Source organism: Balaenoptera acutorostrata, chromosome X (assembly GCF_949987535.1).
Source record: "Balaenoptera acutorostrata chromosome X, mBalAcu1.1, whole genome shotgun sequence".
Taxonomy (NCBI): domain Eukaryota; kingdom Metazoa; phylum Chordata; class Mammalia; order Artiodactyla; family Balaenopteridae; genus Balaenoptera; species Balaenoptera acutorostrata.
The window spans coordinates 32,922,560-32,946,228 of NC_080085.1; the positions used below are offsets into that span (position 1 = coordinate 32,922,560).

The 23,669-nt window shown below is 39.6% G+C and overlaps 1 protein-coding gene across 4 annotated transcripts in view; it reads right to left on the minus strand.

Moving 5' to 3' along the window:
* PRRG1 (proline rich and Gla domain 1) overlaps positions 1-23,669 on the minus strand; it is a 198,547-nt gene that overhangs the window by 39,457 nt on the left and 135,421 nt on the right. For 2 of the 4 annotated variants that reach the window (XM_057538911.1, XM_057538910.1), the window contains exon 4: positions 7,606-8,133. The exons of 1 other annotated variant lie outside the window; for it this stretch is intronic. In XM_057538911.1, the coding sequence (XP_057394894.1) occupies positions 7,606-8,133 (528 nt within the window). Of the gene's footprint in view, positions 1-7,605; positions 8,369-23,669 lie in introns of those variants that run through there. One more of the 4 variants, XM_057538909.1, reaches the window with a different exon arrangement.

Here is a 23,669-nt window from a genome sequence, read left to right on the forward strand (position 1 = left end):
AACCACCCACACACTGGGTAAAGGGCATATTGACTTGGTCCCAGGTATGGCTCCTGGGGTAGCCTGTGAACCAGTTCCAGCTTCTCTTGGCCACAGTCCAGGAGCCCCTGGAAAACACTGTCTTAGACAATCACCCACAGATGTGAGAACCTTTGTGGAAGTCCAGGTTTCCAGAGGAAAAGTTCCAACACACCACTGGAAAAAATAATACAAATTTCAGACACATTGGAGAGGAATACTGAATTGTGAACTTCATGACTGGGGGTCAAGAAGAAGCTGAGAGAGTGGCAGATAGGCCTCTTAGAGGGTATTAAAGGGACATGGATCCTAATAATTGTGTCTTGGACTCCATCAAGAAGCCTGCCCACAAGCACTGGTAATGCCTTGCTCATGGATGACCCCAATTGACCCGTGGGTACCCTCAGTACTCAGCATGTCTCCTCTACACACACACCCCCCACACTTTGGTCAGCTCCCTGTGTGTGCTCCCAGTGGTGGTGGCAGGGTGAGCTTTGGAAAATGGCTAGTGAGCACGTGCAGAAAATCACCCAAATCTGCAGGCTAGGGAAACACCACAAACTTGAGATTTAGTGCCACTTCTTGGAAAACAAAAGTGAGACTGTCAACAACTGGACTGGTGCAGTGCAGGAACAAGAGAAGGCATAAGAGAAAGCTTAAGACTTCTGCCACAAGAGGGAGGAAGAAGTGTGGAGCAGCTATATCCATAGAAGGTCTGAGAAAGCCTCAGAATCACTACCAGGGCTCACAGCAGGTATATCTCTCCTGAAGGCAATTAGTAAAGACTGTAGGAGGTGACTACTGCTTCAAATGAAAAGACAGCAATGCAAAACTTCAAGGAACATGAAAAACATCAAGGAAACATGACATGACCAAAGGATCACAATAATCATCAGTAACCAACCCCAAAGACGCAAGGGAAAAACCTGTGTTAGATACAAAAAAAGATTATAATAAAGGAATCAAAGCATACCACTACAAAAAGTCATCAAATCACAAAGAAAGATGGCAAGAGAGAAGAAAAAGGAACAAAGGATGTACAAAACAGTCAGAAAACAATGAACAAAATGGCAATAGTAAGTCCTTACCTATCAATAATTATTTTAAACATAAAAGGATTAAATTCTCCAATCAAAAGACATAGGATGGCTGAATGGATAAAAAAACAAGATCCATTTATAAGTTGCCTACAAGAGAATTACTTTAGCTTTAAGGACATACACATAGAGAGAGTGTAGGGGTGGAAAAAGGTATTTCTAGCAATTATAACCAAAAGAAAGCAGAGGTAGCTATGCATCTATCACACAAAATAGACTTAAAGCTAAATATGGCAAAAGACACAAAGTCATTATGATAAAGGAGTCAATTCATCAAGAAGATATAACAAGTGTAAATATTTAGGCACCCAACACAGAATGCCTAAGTAATATAAAGCAAATACTAAGAGAAGTAAAAGGAGAAATAAATAGCAATACAATAATAGTTGGGGCCTTTAATACTCCACTCTCAACACAGATCATCCAGACAGAAAATCAATGAGGAAAGGTTGGACTTTACTGTACTTTAGGTCAAAGGGGTCAAATAGATACATACAGATATCCCATCCAACAGCAGGAGAATACACACATTCTTCTCAAGCACACGAGAAACATTCTCCCGGACAGATCACATGATAAGTCTCAGAAAAAGTCTTAGCAAATTTAAGAAGACTGAAATCATACCAAGTAGCTTTCCTGAGCACAATGGTATGAAACTAGAAGTCAGTAATGGAAGGAAAGCTGGAAAAATCACCAATATGTGGAAATTAAAAAAAACATACTCCTGAACAACCAAAGGGTCACAGACAATTCAAAAGGGAAATAGAATATTATCTTGAGGCAAACAAAAATGGAAACACAGCATATGAAAACAAATGGGATGCACAAACAACAGTTCTAAGAGGGAAATGCATAGTGACAAATGCATACATCAAGGAAAAAATTAATGAAATTGACAACCTTTGGCTAGACTAAGAAAAAAAAAGACTCAAAATCAGAAATGAAAGAGGAGACATTACAACTGATACCACAGAAATACAAAGGATCATAAGAGATACTATAAACAACTATACACCAACATATTGGAACCTAGAAGAAATGGATAAATTCTGAGAAACATGCAACTACCAAGACTTTATCAGGAAAAAACAGAAAATCTGAACAGAACAATAATGAGTAGGGTAATTGAATCACTAATGAAAAAGCTCTCCCAAAGAAAAGCCAGGACCAGACAGTTTCCCTGAATTCTACCAAACATTTAAAAAAGAATTAATACCAATCCTTCTCAAACACTTCCAAAAAATTAGAGAGGAGGGAACACTCCAAAAATCATCTTACAAGGCTAGCATTACCCTAATACCAAAGCCAGATAAGGACACTACAAGAAAAAAAACTACAGGTCAATATCCCTGTTCAGTATAGATGCAAATATCCTCAACATAACCTTTGCAAACTGAACTGAGCAGCACATTAAAAAGGTCATGTTCTATGATCAAGTGGGATTTATCACTGGGATGGAAGGATAGTTTAACATATGCAAATCAAAAACTGATCCACTACATTAATAGAATGGAAGATAAAAATCATATCACCTTGATGAAGAAAAATAATTTAATAAAATACAACATTCTTTCATCATAAAAATTCTTAAATTGGGTATAGAGAGAAGACACCTCAACATAATACAAGCCATATAGAGCAAGTCCACAGCTAACATCATCCACAATGATGAAAAGTTGAAAGCTTTTCCTCTAAGATCAGGAACAAGACAAGAATCCCACTCTCACCACTCCTATTCAACATAGTACTGGAAGTCCCAGCCATAGCAATCAGGCAAGAAAGAGAAATAAAAGGCATCCATATTGGAAAGGAAGAAGTCAGAATGTCTTTGCAGATGATATGATTTTATATACAGTAAGTCCTAAAGACTCCACCAAAAACCTGTTATAACTAATCGAGGAATTCAGGAAAATTGCAGGATACAAAATTAACGTAGAGTAAACAGTTGTATTTTCTATATACTAACAAGACATCTGAAAAATAAAGAAAACAATCTTATTCACAATAAAATCAAAAGCAATAAAATACTTAAGAATAAACTGAACCAAGAAGGTGAAAGATATGTACACTGAAAATTTTAAGACTTTGATAAAAAAATGGAAGACCCAATAAAATGAAAGATATACTGTGTTTACTGAGGAAAAGAACTGATATGGTTAAAAGGTCCATACTAGCCAAAGCCACCTATAGATGGAGTGCAATTCCTATCAAAATTTCAATGGGATTTTTTACAGAAATAAAAAAACAATCCTAAAATTCCTAAGGAGGCACAAAACACCCCAAATAACCAAAGGAATCTTGAGAAATAAGAACAGAGCTGGAGGCATCATACTTCCTGATTTTGAACTATAATACAAAGCTTTAGTAATCAAAACAGTATGGTACTGGCACAAAAATCACACATAGTCTGATGGAACATAATCAAGAGCTCTGATATAAATCCAAACATATAGGGCCAACTAATATTTGACAAGGGAGCCAAGAATATTCAATGAGGAAAGGAAAATCTCTTTGTTAAATGGTGTTGGGAAAACTAGATAACCACATTCAGATGAATGAAACTGGACTCCTATCTTACACCCCTCAAAAAATTAACTCAAAAAGGATTAAAGACTTAAACATAAGGTCTGAAGTCATACAACTCCTAGAAGATAACATAGGAGAAAACTTCTTTGACTTTGGTCCTGGCAACAATTTTGTGGATATGACACTAAACGTACAAGCAGCAAAAGCAAAAATAAGTAAGTAGGACTACATCAAACTAAAAAAAGGTCTGTATGGCAAAAGAAACGATCAATAAAGCAAACAGGTAAATCATATATCTGATAAAAATATCCTAAATATATAAAGAACTCACACAATTCACTAGCAAAAAAGCCAAATAACCTAATTAAAAAGTGGTCAAGGCATCTGAATAGACATTTTTCCAAAAAAGACATACAAATGGCCAACAGGCACATACAAAGGTGTTCAACATCACTAATTATCTGGGAAATGCGAATCAAAACCACAACGAGATATCACCTCACACCTATTAGAATGGCTATCATTAAAAACAAAAGAGATAACAAGTGTTGGCGAGGATGTAGAGAAAACAGATCCCTTGTGTACTGTTGTTGGGAATGTAAATTGATACAGCCAGTATGAAAATCAGTATGGGTGCTCCTCAAAAAATTAAAAGTAGAACTACCATATGATCTTGCAATCCCTTCTCTGGGTATTTATCTAAAAGAAATGAAAACAGGATCTTAAAGAGATATCTGCATCTCCATGTTCAATGCAACATTATTCACAAGAACCCACACATGAAAATAACCTAAGTGTCCATCAGTGGATGAATGGATAAAGATGATGTGATATATATATAAACACACACACATACACAATGGAGTATTATTCAGCCATGGGAAAGAAGGAAATCCTGGTGTTTTTAACAACTAGAATGAACCTTGAGGGTATTATGCTAAGTAAAATAAGTTAGACAAATATTGTATTCTATCACTTATATGTGGAATTTTAAAAAGCAAAACTCAGAGAGTAAAATGGTGGTTACCAGAGGCTTGGGGTCGGGGAAAGGGGGTGACGTTAATCAAAGGGTACAAACTTTGGGGATCTAATGTACAGCATGGTCATTATAGTTAACAATATTGTATTATATACTTGGATGTCGCTAAGATTGTAAATCTTAAATATGCTGACTACCAAAAAGAAATGGTAATTATGTGAAGTGATGGAGGTTTCAGCTTAGGCTTTGGTGGCAATCATTTCACAATATATGTGTATCAAATCAACACATTGTACATCTTAATATTATACAATGTTATAGCTCAAAAAAATTATACTAAAACAAACCAAGCGACCAAATATCATTCCAGGAATAATAATTCCACATAGGGAGATCTATTAATCTAATTTAGAGTGTTGGTATAATTAAAGGAGAAAAATATATGATAATAGTATTTGGATGTAGTTAGCATTTTAAAAATATTTCTTGCTTATTGTGTCCGCTTCTACACAACCCTCTATTTTCTCCTTCTGAAATTTCTATTGGTGGCTATTAGTTATTGTACAAGGTTCTTCTATGACTCTTAATTATTTCTCTGACGGAGATTCAATCTACTATATATTCATTATCAAAAATTTGATGTTCAGCAACTGTGTTAAATTTTCAACGCTTGTACTGAGTAGGATTTTCTTTTTGTACTAAATTATTAGTAGAAATTGTACAAAGAAAAGAAAACAAAGGCAGAGGTTTTATAACAGCAGCATGCATGCCTGGCACTGCTAACTATATGAAGTCATACCTGTGTCTATGGAGAAGCCAGCCTAAGGCACAGTTCCCATAATCACTGACAAGGGCAAGCCTGCCACATAGGTACTCCACTATGCCAGTTTTCAAGGCCCCAGATTGTTACTGAGAAGTAATAAACATTAACACTTGCATAATTTAATAAGCTAAAATACTTCGGATAAAGTTGAAGACTCCATTTATTTAATCCCTGCCCAATCCCATTTTTCACTTCTTCCTGGGAGGCAACCGCTATGATGCATTACAGAACATGTTTTTATCCACATTTTTACCATACACATGCACCCACAGACACCAGAGCTCCAAACCACCCCTCTCACCTCACCCCACATAACCACACTGTTTATAAGGGGAAAGTAGAGGTTTTCTAAGGACAACTGCATGTCCTGCATAGGGGACCAGAGGAAGTCACCCTCACATCTATGGGGAAGACAGGCTAAGGCTCAGTTTCCCTTAACACTGTAGCGCAGGGTGGGCTTTTCAAAGAGGGACTCTGCCGTGTTGGCTTCCAGGGCCCCCATCTTGCTAACCCAGAATTAACCATTAACATTTCAAATAAAGTGAAGACCCCCTTTATTTCAACCCCTGCCCAATCCCATTCCCTTCACTCTTTCCCCTGATCAACCCCAATCATGATTTTCAGGCCATGTTTTTATACTTTAACTATTTAGAGACATCCACATTCACCAGGGCCCCAGGCCACCCCCACATTGTTTATTAGGGGAAGACAGATTTTGTGTTTTCCAGGGTCCCATGGAACACCTTCTCCCTCCCTCTGTGGAGATCCTGAGCTACATGTGGACCGGGCATGGGTAGCTGGAGAGACTCCTGGATACTTGTTTTAAAACTTAAAAGGTAAGAGAGTTGCACACACGAATCAACCGGGCAATTGTTCTTATTTGATCCCTTCCACCCTTGATCCTTTTTCCTTTCAGTGGACTCTGTAGTAGGGATAAAGAGAAAAGATGTAATTTACTACCCTAGAAGGGCTATTTACTCTACTGTAAATACAGTGGAGGCTGGTAAAAGTGTGTTGATAATAAGACATATTAGCTTAGGTTCTCTTGGTAGCAAATAACAAAAACTAAATCAAAGTTGTATATATGAAACCCAAGGGCAGAAATACAGCCAGGCTCAGGAAAGGTCTAGGAAGCAGCTATATCATTTCCAGTAATGTGATCGCCGAACTGCTTTTCAACAAAGGGCGTCTTCCTAAGCAAACATTCAGAATCTAGTCTAGAGATTCAAAATGAACTCTGCTGCTGGTTGGAATTAAAAAATATATATATATATATACACACACACATACGCATGCATATATACATATGATACAAAGGAAAGAAAACATATATAAGTGGATGTTTTGTTATTACAACATGCATGCCAGGCATTGGTGACCATGGGAAGTCACCCCCGTGTTTCTGAGCAAGACAGCCTAACACTCATTTTGCCATTATCACTGTTGCCCACAGTGAACTTGTCAAAGAGATACTCCACCATTCAGACTTCCAAACCCCTCCACCCCCCATCTTGCTACTCATACTTAACCATTAGTATTTGCATAATTAATGAACATAAACGTTTCAGGTGAAACTGAAGACTCCCTTTATTTTAAACCCTGCCCAATCCCATTCCCTTCACTTCTTCCCCAGAGGTAACTGCAATCATGATTTTCAGGCTATGGTTCTATACTTTTACTATGCACATGCACCCACATTCACCAGGGACCCCTACCTCACCCCACCCCACCCCAGTCTACCCCCATATACCCACATTATTTATAAGGGGAAGATTGATTTTGTGTTTTCCAGGGCCCCATGGAACGCCTTCTCCCTCCCACTGTGGAGATCCTGAGCTGCATATGGTTGGGGTATGGCTGTGTTCAGAGACTCCTGGATACCTGTTTTAAAACTTAAAAAATGAGAGATTTGCCCACATGAATCAACCAGAGACCTTTATTTATTTATGACCCAATAACTTTATTGGAAGAAACGGAAAAACTGGAAGAAAAAAACTTAAGTGATAAAATAAAGTCCAGGAAAAGAGAGTCCTGCACTTGTTGCAAAAAAAACAAACAAAAAAACTTAAGTGAACTTCTTCTGCAAGGGCACTATTGCCGTCTGCATGGCAGGCACGGTGACCAGGGCTCTGGTCACCCCGTGGCTCTGGGAAAGTCCAGGCTCAGTTCTTCTTGTCGCTGTCGCCCAGGGTGAGCTTGTCAAAGAGGTACCCTGCCAGGTCGGCGTCCGGGGCCCCCACCATGCTCAGGGTGGTGACATGACCCTCCAGCTCTCTGATGAACGCCACCTGCTGGCCGAGGTAGTGAGTTGCCAGGAAGAGACGCAGGTGGGGGTCGCTCTTGTCGGTGGCCAGCTGGTGCAGGTCGAGCAGGCTCCGGTTCACGCGCTTCTCCAGGCACAAGGCGCACTTCATGGCCTTGAGGCCGCTCTTCCACTCGTCACTGGCTGGCTTCCTGATGTCTTGGAAGTGGAGGTGGCCCCCGCGCTGGTTCTGCAGGCGCATCAGGCCCTGGGCCCGCTTGCTGTGCTCGTGGGAGCGGCGCAGGAAGAACCCGGTGAAGTGCTTCAAGGCCAGGTCGTCGAGGTTGAGGTAAAAGGCCACGGCCAGGCACACGAAGGAGGCGTGGAGCTCCAGGGTGAAATGGCTGTTGACGGCGGCCTCGCAGTGGGGCTGGTAGTTCTGGCGCACCTTCGGGGGCGGCGCGGGCAGCATGGTGGGCGGCGCGGGCAGCATGGTAGGTGGCGCAGGCAGCATGGCGGGTAGCCTGGTGGGCGGCGTGGGCAGCCTGGCGGGCAGCACGGCGGGCGGCGCCGGAAGCCTGGCGGGCAGCATGGCGGGCGGCGCAGGCAGCATGGCGGGCGGCGCGGGCAGCCAGGCGGGCGGTGCGGGCAGCCTGGTGGGCGGCACGGGCAGCATGGCGGACCTGAAGGCCAAGGTGAAGTTGAAGCCACGGGGCCTGCGGTAGCTGCCTCGGAGGGCTCTCATGTGGTCGAAGAGGGCGGCCGCTCTGGGATGGACTGAAAGGCGGGTCCATTACCCGGGTTTGGGAGTGGGGAGAGGAGGTTCCGCTTCCGTTACAGGGGGGATGTGAGGGGGGATGTGCACGGGGGGCGGGGCACAGACGCTGTGTCCCAGGTTCCATCCAGGCCTGGGTGAGGCAGGCCGCCTGCGCTCAGCACCTGGCATCTATTAATCTTTAAATTTTGCAATAATATTTCTATCTTCCAAGGACTTTCTCTTGTTCTCTAATTGCTCCTTCTTATAGCACCCTGTTCTCATTTTACAAACCCACTATCTGCCTTAAAATTCTGAGAATATGAATTTGGATTTACTCTGTTTCCTGTATTATATTTGCTTTTTCTTCAGAAATAGTTGTGTTTGTTCATCATGATCTTCTCTTTTACTTTCCTCAATTTCTGGCAAGCCTTTCTGTTCATTTAAACTTAGGAAGAAAGGACTCATTTGATTAGCCTCAGTTATTAGCATGGATCAGCTCTAGAGTTGTGACATCCATTGCACTTATAGTCTCCTCCTTGGAATGGGAGGGCAGAGCGTGTCAATTATTCAGTGGCCTCCTTTGCGGGAACATGGCATGGAGCTTTCAGGTAGGCTAGAGACCCTCACTGTTGCCAAAAGAAAGATGTAATTTCTCACATCAGAAGACAAATGTTTTTCCCTTCGAGGTAGCTGTGTCCTGATGTTTCCCTTCTGTGGAGGTCTACAGGTATCTTAAGCTCATTCACTGTCTTTGGAGTGCAGTTTTGGGAGATTAAAGGTGGTCAAATGGCACAGGTGCTTATGCCCAATGGAAGCAGGGGTGAGGGAGGCTCAGGGCAGAATGAAACATGTACTGTTCACAGATCAGCTCTTTCATCTCACTGCTGACCTAGGACTCTGTACAATGCTTCAGTTTTGGTGAGTGTTCTGAAGTGTGTCTGAATGGCCTCAGTTTTCTACTGCAGATGTTTCAAATTCTCCGAATTAACTAATTTGACTGCATCTGCCGTTTCCTATCTTCCAAGAATTCCTCATATTTCTGGTGTGCTAATGATACCCTTTAGTGTGTGTGTGTGTGTGTGCACGCGCGCACGCACGTAGATGTTTTTGGTGTGTTTAACCACTACCATGATTCAATTATCATTTTTTAAAAATTTCTAAAACTGTAAATAATTTTCTGAATAGGTAATATAGTCACATGGTTCAAAGCCACACTGGTGTCCTTTCTGCAGGCAACCAGTACGGTATTACTTCTTATAAATCAGGAGGAGAAAAGGAAAAGAGGAAGAAATAATACTCATGAAACACAAGAGAAGAAACTTTTAAATATATTCTTTAGAAGCACATTCTTCTCAAGTACACATAGAATATTTACCAAGATAAATCATATTCTGGGCCATCACCAAGTCTCAATAAATTTCAAAGGATTCAAATCACACAAGATTAGAAAAGAAAAAACATGTAAAATCAAAAATCTAACCATCTCCCTTAAGGAACAAGAAAAAGAAGAGCAATAAATACCCAAATCAAGCAGAAGTCAGGAACAATCAAGAAAGGAAAATTCAGTGAAATAGAAAATAAACAAAAAATAGAGAAAATAAATAAGACCAAACACAGACTCTTTAGGATTAAAGAAAAGATAAATTTCTAGACTGACTGATCAGGAAAAAAGAGAGAAGGCAAATTACCAATATCAAGAATGAGGGAGAAGACATTACTACAGATTATGAAAAGGGAACAATATTGCTGTGATTAGTCATGTCAATGACCAGACTAGACCAGAACCATGATTAGACTAATTATGATTCACCTCTAGCACCTGGGTATGTTATTACTCCCCCAAATTGGGGTTCTCTTAGCAAGGAAGAAGGGGGTAAAATGGTTCTTAGATCAACTATCTGCCACACAGATTGCAACTTAGAATACATTAATTCAGGCAATTACTTTCTTTTCTCACCAAGAATGTTGGTGGTAGGACAATTCAGACCAAACTGCAATGAGCACAGGAGTTCTAGTATAATGAAAATGAGTAATACAAGAGGTGGTAGAGTGGAGAAGGCAAATAGAATGGCATACACTGGAACAAAGTATCTCTTTATAGTAAGTTGAAGAGATATTACAATTCCTAGTAAATAATTATTTATCTCTGTTTCGTCTAAAGTTTACCCTGGGTTTTTTTTCTTTTTTTTTTTTTGAAGTATAGTTGATTTACAGTGTTGTGTTAGTTTCTGGATTTTAATACTTTAAAATACAAAACAGCAAAATGGAACAGTTTTAATGAAAAACATATAAATTCTAGATTTGCGGGGAATTATTGTTCTTACTACTTTATCTCATTTTAGTTATTAGTATGTACCTGGATCTTTATAATGTAATCTGTCTTTCAAAGTAATAAAAATGAATCTCTATAGAACTGAAAAGTTTCACTAACTTTAAATAGAATTCTTTATCATCTCTTCTACCTCTTCAGACATTACTCTAGAATTATAATGAAACCTCATCAGTTTATTTAGCTTAAAGACAGCTCCCTTGAAAATGATCTCACCATTAAACCAAACAAGTTCAAAACTGTCTAAGAGTTCAGGTTGCCACTTCTCAGATAGTAACAGGAAATTTCAGCCAACCTCTGTATTCTTTCCCAATTGGCCCTATTATATTGCACGTTCTATTAGGTTTTCTTTTCCTTTTCTTCCTGCCTTGTGCTCCGACTGTGTCAGCTACATGGTATGATGCTCAGGAGTACTTGATTAGGAATCAAAAGCCACGAGTTCCAACTCCAGTCAGAAATCAGGTGCATCATTGGTCTTTTTGGCACTCCCAATATTGGTCTACAGATGCAAAGAATGTCACCCGCTTTGCCTGTTCTAACGCATTTTAAAACAGTAAAAATAAAAATACAGCTAAGAGTATGAACCAGCCACCAGTTTTTCCATTTCAATCATATCTGGGCTTGATTAAGCATATTGTGATGTGCCTTTACTAATGGCCTAATAAGAACTGGCATAAGAAGCCTAGAGGTAAATTGTTCCATTGTGAAACCCCAGCATAACCATCACCCATTAAATTAGGAGGGAATTGTGTTCAACGCAGAGGGAGGGGAGGGCAGGGAGACCTGGGTCCTACTTGGGGCTGCACCAATCAATATCTTGCTGTGGGGAAATGAGCAAACTGACAACTTCTCTGAGGCTGTTATTTCCTTGTGAAATGAAGAGCTTGACCTATTTGGTTTTCCTGGACGCTATCAGTTATAACAATGATTGGAGCCTATTCCATGAGTCTTTCTTCAATAATAGAATGGAGAGAAAAATCAGGCTTCAGTCTATTCATGATGAGCAGTGATTGGTATCAAATATTAGCTTTGGGAATGGGGTAATATTTTAACATTCAAATAATAATGCTATGTTAAGTTATGTCATTAGTGCAACCCTCTGAAGCATACAATTCAAGAAAAGGTGGAGCCCTCTTTGCTCTGCAGGTGGCTGTGTGCGCACTAGGGGAACAGATGCCCTGTTTCAGCTTGATGGTACTTAAGACCTATGGCTGACAATATAGGGCTATTGCAAAGTTCTAATTGCCTTTGCCACTGATTTTATTGTACCTTGGAAGTGGCTAAACTGAATCTTTTTTTAATCAATAGTTTATTTATTTATTTATTTCTTACATCTTTATTGGAGTATAATTGCTTTACAATGGTGTGTTAGTTTCTGCTGTATAACAAAGTGAATCAGCTATACGTATACATATATCCCCATATCCCCTCCCTCTTGAGCCTCCCTCCCACCCTCCCTATCCCACTAAACTGAATCTTATTTCTACAGTTGCTGATATTCCAACCATGAGAACCATGGTCAGAAGTCTTGCCCTGGGGGAGCTGCACCCTAACACTAGAGGAACTGTGCCCTCACACTGGGGGAAGGAACCAGTTGCCACCCCCAATATTAAATCAGCAGCCACCCGCTGTAACAGAAATTGATTTACAGCAGTGGCCCCATCCAGATGGGGATCGCTGAGGAGTGGGCAGGGGTGGTGATTGGCTGCTGTATTTTATCAAATATACCATGAACTGAAAAGCACACTTTTTTTCTGTATTAAAAAAGAAAAAAACATGCTTTCAACCACATGTCATTGATTGTAAGCTGCACCTCAATTTCACAGAAGTTAAAATGTGAATAAATGATTAGAGAATTGATGAAATATGGTAAAACATATTGGGTTTTGTCATCCACTTGCCTTAGTATATTTATCAAAGTAGCTACTTTTTTAAACTATTCATAATTGTTTAAACTTTTTGGTAATTTATTTGTGGCCCTAATGGTCCACAGTATTATGTATAAAGATAGAAAACATTAATTTAAAAAAAACTGGCATTTTCTGTTGGATATTGTATCATTTTACAACACTTCAGCCTCATCCTAGAATGGGTGGTTTCTGACTTTTTTCTTCTTTCTTCTACTTCTTTGGAGAGAGAGGTTTAATGTATTAGGCTAAGGAATATAATTCCTTGGGTAACAGGTAAACCCCTGTTCTCTGAACTCATAGCTAACCTCCTCCTAGCATGCCATGGGAGGCATGTGACACCATCTTTCAGATGAAATAATAGGTGCGTTAAACATTTACCAAGCAAAGTTGCTGATGTAGGGTTCTACTCAAATCCCAATTTGAATGTGAAAGTTTCATTCTCATCAGTTCCACTGACTGAATGCCACTCACTATTGGATAATGTGAGCCGTTTCTAACAGTGACAGTACTGCCTAGCAAGCAATCAGGCACTCCAAAGCAGTGGCACGGTGGCTGACGGGGCCACTAGGATCACCACTGCACATGCTAGGTTGGTTTGTCACACTTTCATAAATTCAAAGTTACTGTTTAGACCCCAAGATCCTGAACTACTAAGGGGAGCTCCAAGAAAGCCACATGGAGGGTACCTGCAAGAGGAGAACACTAACAACCATTCCCCAAGTGGAATGGCCGATGTGCCCCACTCCTGCCCCCTGTGCCCATAGGAAGGGCAGGGTGGATATGAGGAAAAGCAAGGTGGGGAACAGGGGCAGCAACAGAGCAGGGTCCTTCCAAGGATTAAAATGAGGGTGTAAGTACTCCCCATAAGTTAGGTGGATACTGTGGAAAACTCGAGCTTGTTGCTGCTACTCGGCCCCAGAGGGCTGTTTGCCAGGCAGAGGGCCTCAACGAAGAAGTGAGGTGTGCATACCAGGATAGGAGCCAGGTGGGGAAGGGGGCAAAAGAGGCCAGTGCAGAGTCATGACTCCTATTCTTGGAACTGTGTTGTGGGGAGGCTTCTTCTAGGAGCCCTTGAAGAACACTGTGCATCTCCCACCCAACTTATAATTAGGCCCACCAAAGAATTAGTGACAGCCAAGAGGGGGTGACAGCAATACCAGTTAAGTTACAGACATCTGTCCCCTTTCCCCTTCCTTCTCCCAGGTCCTCAAAATACCAGAGGAGAGAGAAATGGGAAGGGGCAAGGGTTAAAGAGCAGATCATGACCCTCTCCTTACTCCACGATCTTCAGGTCAAGGTCTAGCAGAAGCTGAAGGAGCAGAGGAAAAGGTGAGCCTAAAGCGAATCCAACACTCAAGTTTCAAGTGGAAGAGAATGGATAGGAATTTTTATGCCCCAAAGTGCCTAGAAAGATATAAGATCTGCCTGTCTTCAAGGAACAAGAGTCTAGACTGTCAAACTAGAGTGGTCATGCAAGGCAGGGTCTTTTCAGACACCTGATTCATCACTTATGTGACCTTAAACTCTGGTGGGATATTCCCATGGAGCCCTTGAATTTCCACCAGCTCTATTAGGAGAACTCCTTCTGGCAAACTAATTCTAATGAGTACTGATGAGTTCTGAAATACCACATGTGTCTTGAGGGTAATCATGGGTAAATAGCAGCATATTTGGAAGTTAAACAGGGCATCACTAACTGGACATTGCTGCCTAAGATACACAGAGTTATATTAAATCTATGGCGCAGATGATTCTACAAATGACAAAAAAAATGGACCCCTCAGCCCCATCAGTACCCAGTCTCTGAGGGGAGGTCTGAAAAAAGATTAACTGGCATTAAGACAGGAAACGTGCTGAGGTAACTTCAGGTCAAGGTTAACAGACTGCTGGCATGGGCAGGAGAGACCCACACTGGAGCAAGTCCACTGCTTTGTTAATATGCAGGCTGAAATCCTCCAAATTAAGTTACTACCATAACCTGAAAAGAATAACTGAGACTACATAGGATTTATAATCTACAAAAGGGCCCAACTGCCAGAGAATAAAGTTCACCACAAATTTAAAGACAACATCGACAATATAATCAATAAAAACTTACCTTAAATGATCATATAATGGACAACGTGCTGTCAGACCTTCCTGATCTTTCTGGTAGCTCAGAATACCAATTCCACAAAATAACAGACTTCGGTCCTGTTTAAGTTATTCTCAAGAGATCCCAAAAGAAACAGTGACAAAGCCCATGGGAGCCCCAGGAAACTGCCCTTTGTAGCTGAAAGGGAACTTCATATTTGGCTCCTCCAAGAGGGTCTGGGATGGGTCCAGGGAAGGTGTGGAAAGATCTGGATGGAAATGCATGGAGTATGACTGGGAGACAGCCACAGTGATGCCCCCTGTTTGCCCCCTATATGTCTATGCCCAGACTCGACTCCCTACCTTCCTAAATTCCCTCAGCTCTCAACGGGCAAAGCTCTGAATCAGTGGCTCAAGTGCCATCAGTGGATCATGAGAAGCTAAGTGAAATAGGAGTTCCCCTAACAATGTCAAATAATCCAAGTTTCTGCCTGCAGGTGTGACAAGTAATCTCCAGGGAACTAGTGACCAACTGTTAAATACCTCAGACTCTGAGCACTTCTTGTTAATCACCATCTTCACCCACAAGTGTCTACATGCTGCGTACGTCCTGCCGTGGGCTCTGAATCCAGAGATCCCCTATGTAGCTTTTGTAGCATATCCTAGTATGAAGGGGCACCGCATATCTCTTTCTTCAATTTCTCTTTTAATAATTTCCACACAAGACAAATTTAAGGCAACACTTTGGAATGAGAGGTATTATCCAAAAAGTAATAGCTGGACTTAGACTAAAATCCTTGGACTCAGTTTCTAAATTGCAGACATAGCTTGGGGGAGGAGTGGAGCATGGAGTGCACAGGGCATGGGATAGCCCCAGACAGGACAATCGTCCACACCCCCAGAAATACTACCCACTGCAAAGCTTTCTGAGTATTCCAACTAAGCAGTTTTAGTTAAACCATTTGCTTTACAATCTAACAAAATGTAATCTGCTGATCACCTACCTTAGAATCCCCAGGACTGCTCATTAAAGCAGATTCCCTGGCCCTATGGAGACCTGTGGACCCTGGACTGTGCATTCTTAAAATAAATTTTTTTTAAAATTTTGGAGTAACTTTAGATTTACAGCAAAATCGCAAAGATAGTACAGAGCATCCCTCTGTACCCCTCACCCAGTATCCCCTCATGTTAGCATCGTACATTAGGATGGCACATTTGTTATAATTAATTAACTAATATTGGTCCATTACTATTAACAATGGATTTGGATTTCACTGGTTTTCCCACTAATTACCTTTCTGTTCCAGAATCCAATCCACATTGCACTTAATCGTCATATATCTTTAGTCTCATCTGTTCTGTGACAGTTTCTCAGTCTTTTCTTCTTTTTCATGACCTTGACAGTTTTGAGGGGTCAGGTATTTTGTAGAATATATCTCAATTTGGATGTCTTTGGTAATTTTCTCATAATTCCACTGGGGTTATTGGTTTGGGGGGAAAGTATCACAGAGGTGAAGTCCCTTCTCATAACATGCTATATATGACTTATCACTGATGATGCTAACTTTGATCACCCTGTCAAGGTAGTGGTTTGCCAGGTTTCTCCACTGGCAAAGTAAGTGGAGAAGTAAGGTATTTCCCCCCACTTTCCATACTCTAATCTTTGGAAGCAGATCATTAAGACCAAGCAACCCTCAAGACAGGCAGAGAATTAAGCTCTGCCTCCAGGAGAGGGGGGCATTTACATACACAGTTTGGAATTCTTGTGTACTGTAGATTTGTCTCTTCTCACCTATTTATTCATTTATTTGTATCATTATGGACTCAAGCATTTATTATATGCTTTAGGTTATAATCCAACACTACATCACTTATTTTGTTATTCAAATTTTTCTGGCTTTGGCCACTGACAGCTCCTTCAGGTTGGCTCCTGTGCCCCTTGGACATGCTCTCATCTGCTCTTTGAGTACTTCCTTACTTTCTGTTACTACAGTACACTTCAGCTCATCTTGTATTCTCCCTGCTCCAGCCCTCGAATCAGCCATTTCCCCCAAAGAGTCCTGATTTCTTTTGCTGTGGTATAGTATGAGAGACCCAGATCTGGGCATTGAGGGGGACTGTGCAGTTTTGAGAAGCAACCAAGCCGATTCTTAATGCACTCTCAAGTTTGAGGACAGCCATTTTGGAAAGTCAAGCACAAATAAACTAGAAATAATTTGTCAAGAAAAGTTCTGAAGTAGTTGTTTTAAAGAATTACTACTATTTTCCTCATGTTAGTTCAAGATTAAAACTTCCAAAATGCAAAAGTACCCTGGGGGACCTGTAGAGAGGAAAAGAGAGAAAACAATGGTAGAGATCGAATAATGATTCTGAAATAAGGTGATTATAATTCAGCACCTAAAAACTAGAATAAAATATATTTATCAAAGGCTTTCTCTGTGCCAGGCACTAAGCTAAGTGCACAGCTCCAAACCTAATGCTGAGGGTGTAATTTCTCCTTTTTTAAAGGTACAGAAATTGAGGCCTAGAAAGGTGAAATGTTTGCACAAAGCAATACAGTCAGTAGGCGGCAGAGCTGAGACACCAAATCAGGTCCATGTGATCTTCCAAGCAGAGGATTTGCACACGGCATTCTGTTAACTACTGCTTATGTGAGTATGCAGGCTGTTTCTCCCAGATCTCAAGTGCCAGGAGGGAGGGTCAGCTTATTCACTGTTGTATGTCCTGTGTCTGTTATACAGTAGGCACTCAGCAGATAACATCCGAATAAATCTGACCAAATTTCTACATTGGTGAAGAGGAGGACCATGAAGTATAACACATGTTCTTCTATTGTATCTTATAATTAGACTTATGTTCCAAATTAGGTAAGAAATTACCAAAAAAGAATTTTTACTGAAAGCATACTTCTAACTTCACACAGTTCAGATTTGGGGATGATGAAAATTAAGTATGAGTAAAACTGTCCTGAGTGATAAATTTTAGTAAACAAAAAGATAGTATGTAGTCTAAGACTAGAAAGCAAATGCCAAAAGTCAATAATTTTCTTCTCGCCTGGATTAATCAAGTGAACTTCAAAGATGATACTTTGTTATTCAAATGCTTCTTAACACAGAGCAGATCCTTCTTAACATATAACAAACAATATTCTGAAATAGATGTTCTGAAATAGATCAAGGATCAGAATACCATTTCTATTACACTTACTAGACCAAAATCCCCTGATTACACCTTTTTGTAAATGGTATGGTTTCAATGGCATAAGCAAACTCAGATGACAGGCCTTAAACCATAAAGAAGGAAAGGAACCTAACACCAACATAATAAAAAATACATTTTAAATTAAGTCCACATCTATCAGCTAACTTGTGAACAAGTTTCAGATCACTACTTCCTATGAATAAATGTACTTCATAATATGCCAATCCATTCGTTCATTCCTTCATCAAATATTTATTTAATTCCCATTATGTGCCAGCACTGTCTCATATGCTAAAGACCATAGCTATGAACAAAACAGAAGAGAAACACTGCTGTCATAGAGCTAACAGTTCTGGGGGGAGAGCAACAATAAACAAATACAACAAATAGATGTCAAATGGTGGTAAGTGCTGGGAAGAAAAATAATTCCCAGAAGGGGCAAGAGGTTGCAATTTAAAGTAGGATACTTCCTCACTGAGAAAGTGAACTTGACGGGGAGTGATGAGGGAGCTCAGAAACATCCATGTGGAAGAGGAAAGAGCAAGTGCCAAAGCCCTGAGGCAGGACACGTGCTATGTGTGTGTAAGGAATCCACAGGAAAGTGATTAAGGGCTGATGTGTCATAGGAGATGAGATAAAGAAGTACCTGCAGCCATAGTGGAGGTGTGGAGTGGAGAGGGATAAGGACTGATCGTTTAGTGCCTTGTGGGTGATTCTGAGCACTTGGATGTGTACTGAGGAAGACAGGAAGCCGTTACAGAGAAGACACTTTAAAGGATCACTCTAGCCTGCTCTTTTGAGAATGACCTATGAGGAGGGGGCCAAGAAATCATACGAATGAGAGAGTGATGGTGGCTTGGATGTAAAGTGGTAACAAGCAGAGAGACTGAGAGGTGGCTCTATTCTGAATATACTTTCATGTTAGAACCAACACTGTTGGCAGATGGAGTGGGGATATGAAAAAGAGAGAAGAGTCAGGGATGGCAACAAGGTTTGGGGCTTAGCAAAGAGATGGATGGATGCGTTACTACCGCATACTGAGATCAGAAAGGCTGTGGCAGAAGCAGATTTGGAGGGAAGGGACACAAATTTGTCTATGTTTAGTTTGAGAAATGTATCCAATTCCAAGAGGAGATGTTAAGTAGGCAGTTAGTCACTCAGGTCTGCAGTTCAAGGTAACCCTCCAGCATATAAATTTGGGAGTTACTAGCATTTCAAGCCACAAACTAGGAAAGCTCACCAGGGGAGTGAGTACAGACAGAGCAGAGTTTCAAGAAATGAGGTGATTGCTGAAGGGAGATGTAGGGTGAAGAGAGTTTTTTTTCCTAAGAGGTGTGTAGGCTAATGAGAATGATTCTATAGAGAGGAAGAGGTGATGCTGGTGAGTGCGGAGAATTGCTTGAGCAATTGCTGAAAGAGTTTCTTCTTCTATTTGCTTCGAAGATTGCTGAAATGCAGCATCCAAAGGATACAGAGAAGCACTGACACGCATAAGGGCCAGAGAGGGAAGCAATAAAAACATCATCATTCACCTTGAAAGCAATAAAAGAGGTCGGTAAGGTAGTAAGGTATACAATTAACACATAAAAATCAATAGCCTACAAAACACATATCTGACAATGGATTTGTATCTAGAATATACAGAAAACTCTCAAAACTCAAAAATACAAGACAACAAACAATCCAATTAGAAAAAACCCAAAAGACAGGAAAGGAGATTTCACAGAAGAGAATATATAAATGGAAAGCATATGAAAAGATGTTCAACATTACTGGCCATTAAGGAAATGGAAATTAAAACCACAATGTGGTATCACTACACATCTATCAGAATGACTAAAAAAGGAAACACAGTAACAGCACCAAGTGCTGGCAAGTATGAAGAGAAACTGGATCACTCAAACACTGCTGGTGGGAATTTAAAACGGTAATTTATACAATAACAACTTAGTCTGTCAGCATCCTAAAGAACTATACTTATACTTAGCATACAATTATACTCCAGAGAAATAAAAACTTATGTTCACACAAAAACCTGTACACAAATATTCATAGCAGCTTTATTTAAAATAGCCCCAAACTGGAAACAACCCAGATGTCCCTCAATGAGTGAATGGTTCAACAAACTGTGATACATCCATACCATGGAATACTACTCAGCAACAAAAAAGAATGAACTATTGATATACACACAACTTGGGTGAACTCAAGAGCATCATGTTGAGTGTAAACAGGCAATATTAAAAGCTTCCATATATATGATTCCATTTATATAACATTCTTGCAATGACAGAATTACAGAGGTGGGGAACAGATTAGTGATTACCACAGGTTAGGGATGGTGGTGGTGGTGGTGGTGGTGGGGGGGGGGTGTGACTATTAAGGGAGATTTTGTGCAAATGAAAGAATTCTGCATCTTAACTGTAGTGGTGGTTACAGGAGTCTACACAAGTGATAAAATGGCATAGAACTATACACACGGATTGTACCAATGTCAGTTTCCTGGTTTTGATACTGTACTACAATTATGTAAGATGTAATGACTGGGGGAAACTGGGTAAAGGCTACATGGAACCTCTCTGTATTATCTTTGCAATTTTCTGAGAATCTATAATTATCTCAAAAGTTTTTAAAAACCTAATGCATCATTGCAAGTATAATTTGGACCACAGGATTTCTTAGAACTCAAGTCAAAATAAATATATGGTTTATTAATTTAAAAAAATCAATAACCTAGTACATGAGTGTTCATAGCAGCTTCATTTGTAATAACCCCGCACTGGAAACAACCCAAATGTCCATATATGTATAATGATATACTACTCAGCAATAAAAATGAATAACTATTGATATGTGCACTATGGACATCTGAACATAATCATGCTGAGTAAAAGAAGTCAGACAAAAGAGTGCATAATGTATGATTTCACTTATAGAAAACTCTAGAAAATATAAACTAATCTACAGTGACAGAAGTCAGATGAATCATTGCCTTGGGGTGCTCTTGATCATGGGGAGAGGTGGGAAGGAGGAATTACAATGGGGCAAGAAGGACCTTTTGGGAATGATGAATCTGTTCACTATCTCGACTGTGGTAATGGTTTCATAGGTGTATGCATATGTTAAAACTTACCAAGTTGTATACTTTATATATGTGTCATTAATTGTATGTCAATTATAACTCAATAAGGTTTAAAAAAATCAATAGCTTACACATTCACAAATAATAACCAGTTAGAATATATCATGGAAAAGAACCCATGTACAATAGCAACAAAGAAATAGTTAGGGACCAACCTAAGAACCGTGCAAAACTTATATGATGAAAACAATAAAACATTCCTGAAAGGGAGAAATACTGATTTCAACAAATAGAAAGAAATCTCTTCTTGTAGAGGGTGATTTAATATCTTAAAGATGTTAGTTCTCCCTAAATTAATTTACAAACTGAAAGAAATCCCGATAAAAATACTGACAAATGATTTTTTTCTGTGCTAGGCAAATTAATACTAAAATTTATATGGAAAAATAGGCATGTAAGAATAGCTCACAAAACACTGAAAAAGAAGAGCTTATAAGGAGAACTAGTTCTAATTTATACTAAGTATACTAAAAATCTTCTATAAATAAAACAGTGTGGCACTGGCATTTGAGCAGAAGGATGGACCAATGGACTAGAATATAAAATCCTGAAATTGACTAGGCACATACTGAAATTAGGTATATGATAAAGGGTAATTAAATCACTGGGGCAAAGAGGGATTTCATAATAAATTGTGTTTGGACAACTGGATAGCTATGTGAAAAAAATCAGATCCATAACTCACACCACACCCAAGAATAAACTGTAAGTGAATCAGAGATCTAAATGTAAAAACTCAAATATGTTAGAAGAAATTGGGTGAATTCCTCTATAACCAGGGCATAAGAGGATGGTTTTCTACTATGATTAAAAATCTGGATTTAATAAAATATTTCTTTAATTTATGGCTACAATGAAAATGAAAAAAAATTGCATGAGAAAAATCCATAAGCAAAGTCAAAATATAAATGACAACTGTAAGCAAATATTTGAAATATGTCACCAATAAAAGCTAGTATCTCTAATATACTTATTAAAAATTCAGGGAAAAAAAGACCATAAATCTGATACAAAAATGGGCAAAAGGCAAAGACAATTCACAAGACAGATATAAAAATGGCCCATAAACACATGGCAAAATACACAACTTCACTCATAAGAGAAATGTAAATTGAAACACCACAAGATACCACGTCACACCCAAAAGATTGAAAAGAATGTCAACACTTTTAAAATACACTCTGCTGGTCAGACTGGGAGGAAATAGGCACTCTCAAATATCTGGTGGGAATGTAAAATAGTACAAGCTTTACAGAGGGTACTCTCGCAATATCTAACACAAGTACATATGCACCAATCCTTGACGAGCAATCCGCTTCTAAGAATTTACCCTGAAGATATACTTCCAATAATGCAAAATTATTTACTACAGCATTATCTGTAATTGCAAAAATACTGGAAACTACTTAATGCCTAAATACAGTAGACTGGTTGAATAAACTGTGACACATCCTTACAAGGAAGTACTATACAGATTTTTAAAAATAGGATAATCCCTGTGAATACATATGGAGTGACTTCCAGAACGGATAGATGGATAGATGAATATAAATGTTTTTCCCCTCCCTATTACGATATGGGTATTAAAATTCTGAAACCACTGTATGTGTGTTGTAGAACTGGGCAAAAGAGTTAATATATTGATGTTATTGAAAGTCAGGGCCCTCGTTGTGGAAGAATATCTACAAAGAATATCTACATCGCACCTACAAATACAGAATGGGGAAAACAAAGAAGAACCCTGAGGGGTACTGGAATCGGAGATCAGCAGGATGAATATGCAAGTCCATACACCACACACATGCACATACACACATTTATATGCATATATGTGTGTAATTATTTTCCTAGCTCTGTTGCTGGAAGGCCCAGAAGCAATGATACTCTGATAGCAATGAGAACACTCTAGCTCCCAGATATTGGTTTCTAAATATTATTCCTAACTATAAGTAAAAAAGGCTCCTCAGAGAAACAGCCAATTCCAAGACTGGGGCAGAGAAAGTACAAGATTATCCTGGAACACCTTGTTGGGCCAAAAAGTAAAAAAGTGCTAGAAAAACTGATAGGGACATGTCAAAGAGACAGAGAAGCCAGTTTGAAGAAACTTCCATTAACCAAATTTGAGACATTTTGATCAAAACACTGACAGCAATGAATTATAACTCACTGAATAAAATGATCTATGAAAGACAGATAAAGGGCAAGTTCCTGCCCATAGTGGAATGCCAACTAACAAACGTACACAGAATGATGGAGCCAGAAATCCACCATTTAGCGTTATATTAAACTAGAATTTAATTGATTCAGTCAAGAACTATCAACAGCAGACATTAAAACTACTGGGTAAGGTTGGAACTCATTTGAAAATACAAAATAAGGGAAACAACATATAAAAAAGCTGTGGACTGATTGCACTCAAGATCAACTCTAGGAAAGAGTAGAAGGAGAAATTCTACTGAAAAGGAAAAAAAAAGTTGATTTCTACTTGTATCTCACAAATCTTAGGACTTTTAATAAACCCGTTATACATATTTCTATGATAATCTGAACTTAAACTTAGCTGAGGGGGGAA